General features: G+C 35.4%; 1 protein-coding gene across 1 annotated transcript; it reads left to right on the forward strand.

The window, feature by feature from the left end:
- The first annotated feature begins 568 nt into the window (after nucleotides 1-568).
- Nucleotides 569-1,084, forward strand: LOC110720252 (DNA repair protein XRCC3 homolog). Its single transcript, XM_021899253.1, has one exon. It carries the CDS (start codon nucleotides 569-571, stop codon nucleotides 1,082-1,084), a length of 516 nt encoding a protein of 171 aa, XP_021754945.1.
- Nucleotides 1,085-4,274: the final 3,190 nt, after the last annotated feature.

The following is a 4,274-nucleotide window of genomic DNA, read 5'->3' on the forward strand; positions in this document are numbered from 1 at the left end:
TGCAAATAGTGGTTCCAACTTTTAGGTAATTTATACTTAGTACTTATTATTATACCATGTTTTATTGATTAGATACAAACTGGTTATTTAGATACCAACATCCACCTAATCAATACCAACATGCAAATTTTTAACCCAAAATCCACGTAATCAATACCAACGTACACTTGATTCTTCCAAGTGGATAAGAGTAATCTAAAAAGGTGGTTGCATCTTATCCTATTAACCTGATCCAACTGATATATATACAGGAAATTATTGTGGACATTTTGCATTCCAACAAAAAATGAGCCAAAAATGTCGAACAAAATGTGGAAGAGTGGATTTTATGTTGAATGGGGGTATAGCAATGGGGCAAGTGACAGAGTTGTATGGTGAAAGCGGTGTCGGGAAGACTCAAATATGCTTACAGTTACTTCTTACGTGCTTGTTGAAACCACGGGTTGGTGGGCTTTAAGGCTCATCTATTTACATTCAAGCTTGTCCCATATTCCCGGCTGAAAGGTTGTACCAGCTCAGTTTATCGTTGTGTAAAAGCGAGGAATTTGTTAGGGAAGATCCACTTAGTATGGTACAAGTGAAGAAGATAAACAGGCTAGAAGAAATAAGTTTGGTTTTGAATCAAGTTGAGGTAATGATCATAAATTCACATGAAGGTTGCAGGCACACAAGGTTTGTAGCTCTTAATTCAATTGCGTATTTGTTTAGACATGACCGTGATAACACTAGTAAAGGTTTCATGGAGCAAAAAAAGACGTTAGTTGCGGCCGTAAAGAAGATGAAAGAAATAACCACAAGTTACAATGTTGCATTTGTCACAATGAAGGTGACTGATGTTTTTGATACATCCGATTCTGTGGATGGAAGTGCTGTTCAAACCTTCACTTCAGGGCGGGAAGTGAAGGCATCCCTTGGGATGGTATGGGAAAGTCTCATGCCAAATAAGTTCTTCATTTCAAAACAGTACAACAATGAAACGGATTCATGGGAGAGGGATTGGATGGTTGTGAAGTGCAACGACAACAGTCTAATAGGTAGGCATTACAGATATTGTATTACAACCGCGGGGTTGACTGACTACTAATAAAAAATATCCTCGTGATTTAGGTTGGGTAGAATTTGTACTGCTGCTGTTAGGTTATACGTATATCCCAATAGTAATCGTTAATATGCCTAAGAGCCGCGTTCTAGTCTTAAAAAAATTTTAGATACTGAATAATCACTTCATGATACTAACATACAGGTTTTCGAGGTACCAACATACAAATAAAAAACATAGCATAACATAATCAAAGAAAAATCCGTAGTCATGTTCGAATGGATTGTTTTCTTCATCAACCAAACTAGTGTAGTCATTGTAAAATGCATTCATCACGTCAAACCCTTCCTCTTCGTCTAATTCACGAAATATTTTTGTGGCGTCATTGTCTTCCTCTTCCTCCACCTCGTACGTCTCGTATTTCTTTGTGCCATCCATTCGAAATGTCTGCGATGGTCCATAATTAATTTCATATAATTAATTAAACGAAATGTAAAAAATTGATTATAAACGCATTACTTTGAATTCCACCTCGAGGAGATGACCAAAGTTGATGCCAGTTGCCCTGTGCAAGTAGCGTGGCTTCAAGTAGGTAGCATTCCATCCTAGGACAATTCCCCCAGGCCCTGCATCTTGTCCAAAAGCATGAAAGCAGTAGGTAATTGGTAGATTTTTGCTCAGCCAATCGTTCATGGTTGTCGGTGTATGACTCTCAGTGATTAAAATAGCTACCGGGTTAAGTATCTTGTCAATGTTTTTGAAATTTTCTATGAACGATTGTCGAGTCATACCCATAGCATTCCATACTACAATGTATTCTCCAATTATAATGGGGTCTTTATTGTTGGCATATAAGGTGCTCGAACTTACCTCAATAGCATGATACCTTCTCCCTACCTTCGACAATTCAAAAGAGTCGACCTTCATTTTAAAATCAAAAATATTGGTGTGTACTACCATTACGTGCAAGGTGTTTGTGAAGGTTCCTATAAATAAATAATTTGGGGATATGGGTAGCCGGAAACACGGTGTTAGCTCCGCTCTAACCATTGGCTCTAGATCAAAAATTGGTAATAAATATTTGGGGACAAGTTCACCAACCTCCATTTGTTGAAAACACCAATCGAAAAACGCAATTTACTTCCCTGTGTAGTCACCTAGGTCTTCCATGTGAGGTAAGTGCGATGGTACAATCTTACCATCCCCCGTCTTCATAAGCTGGTGTTTGTTGCCTAAAAATTTGACCTTCTCTTTTCTAGATGCAAGCATTTCTTGTTGGGCATTGTCATCTAGAATCACGTGTCCGACTAACAATGCAAACTCGTCGATGTAGTATTTGTAACCCGTGTAATCTATTTCTGGGTTGTTTGGCTTTATTGGTTTGAAATACATACAATTTTTGGGATGTAATTTGGGTTCAACATTAGATAATCTTTTAATTTGCCTGTGATAAATACGGGTTGTAATTGAAGATTTCTTTAGCCGACAATATGTTCTCACCATTGTTAGTTGCAGGGAAGAAGGTTTTAAAATGCCTTGTTCTATTTATACCTCAATCATAAGGACTACAATTACATACAAGTACGGTGGTTAACATGATTCTTATTTGTTTTGGTACCCTATGCAGACCATTGTAATCTTTATCCACCTAGAGATGGTATAATATGATAAGTTGTTGGAATAGCTATATTCACCAAACACAAGTTGTACATATTGAAAACGTCCCTTTACACATTTGAAACATATATTAGGCATTTGAGAAGTTTTTGGCAAACTCGACAAGAGTAATTCAGAAATATGTTTGTTGGTATCTGCAAGATCTATGACTGTATAGTTTTACGTAAAATAATACCTTTCAGTACTTGATCAGGCGTTGTTGGTATTTTTAACATGGTTATTGGTCTTTTATAAGTTTTGTACTTCCAAAAAGAAAAGGCTGACACAAATGTACTTCATTTGTGCAATTTCCGAGGTGAAGTACTCAGTCAAAGTAGAGCGGGAAATTCCCCCCCAAAACCAGTTTTATATTCGAATTTGAAGTTTTAGATTGCCTCTAAAATTTAACTCTTATTTAAATGTGTTTAATTATAATTACACACTTTGGTTATAAATAATTAATTGTTTATATATATGTTGTGAAAAACATGGCCCCTTCACTAACCAATCAAAAAATTCCTTTAAACCCAAAAAAATTAAAAAGATAAAATCAAGGCCTCTCTCTTTCCCCCCAGAACACCTTCACCATGAACATGATGCTTTCTCGGCGGCCCGGATTTTAACGGATCGAAAGGTGAGATGAAGATTTTGTGGGTGGAAGCATACTGATGCCCTTGTTGTGTGTCGGTTATTGCTGACATCAAGTTCTTTGATTCCTCATCAAACCCAGGTAGACCTTATTATAAGTGCCGACAATGCAACTCATTCAAGTGGGTTGAAGATGACAATCTTATTTGGTCAGACATAATGATTCCTAAAAGGCTAGTTGAAGTTGGATTGGGGGAAGTCGCCAATTACGTCGTTGATATTCGTGGTATTGTTAGGTCAATTAAGCGTATTGCAATTGCTTTGGGATTTCTTGTTGTTTGTCTTCTTTTTAGGATGTAACTTATTACTAACCTGATTTATCTATGACTGATATGGTTAATAGATTAAAATAGTACTACCGTCTACATTTGGCTTATTAAACTTGGAATGTAAAGCAATTAATATATCATTTTATATATTTATATATGTTGTTTCTAGCTATTTTATCTTTTAATCAAATGTGGATATTTGATTGATTATGAAATTTTATTCGACTTTGATCGCTTTATGAGAACAAAAAGTTATTGGTATGATTTAAATTAAGTTTTCTGGAATAATGTTGAGGAAATTTAGTACATGCTGGGCAAATATAAAATTTGTATGAACTTTATGTAAGTTTATTTGTATGTCGTTCACTGTTAAATCGATTTGGTATTAAGTATGCCGAGTTGGTAGAATTATTGGATAACCCAACACGAATACATAACACATTAAAATAAACATTACTATACAACTTAAGAGAATAAATTTGTGTAAATTACATGGTGCTCATTACTCATTTACGCGGTTTGTTGTACTTTAGTAGTTAAGGAGGAATAAATGTGTTTTCTAATTTGATGAACAAAAATAAATGAAGTTCACTTCATTCACTTACACTTTATCCTTAATTTATGAACAAAGAGTGATTGAAGTGCACTATATTAACTACCAC

The sequence above is a fragment of the Chenopodium quinoa genome, unplaced genomic scaffold (assembly GCF_001683475.1).
Source record: "Chenopodium quinoa cultivar QQ74 unplaced genomic scaffold, ASM168347v1, whole genome shotgun sequence".
Lineage (NCBI taxonomy): Eukaryota > Viridiplantae > Streptophyta > Magnoliopsida > Caryophyllales > Amaranthaceae > Chenopodium > Chenopodium quinoa.

What these genes read in the sequence shown, in the direction of transcription:
- LOC110720252 (XM_021899253.1), top strand. Translation starts at nt 569, where the DNA reads ATGGTACAAGTGAAGAAGATAAACAGGCTAGAAGAAATAAGTTTGGTT.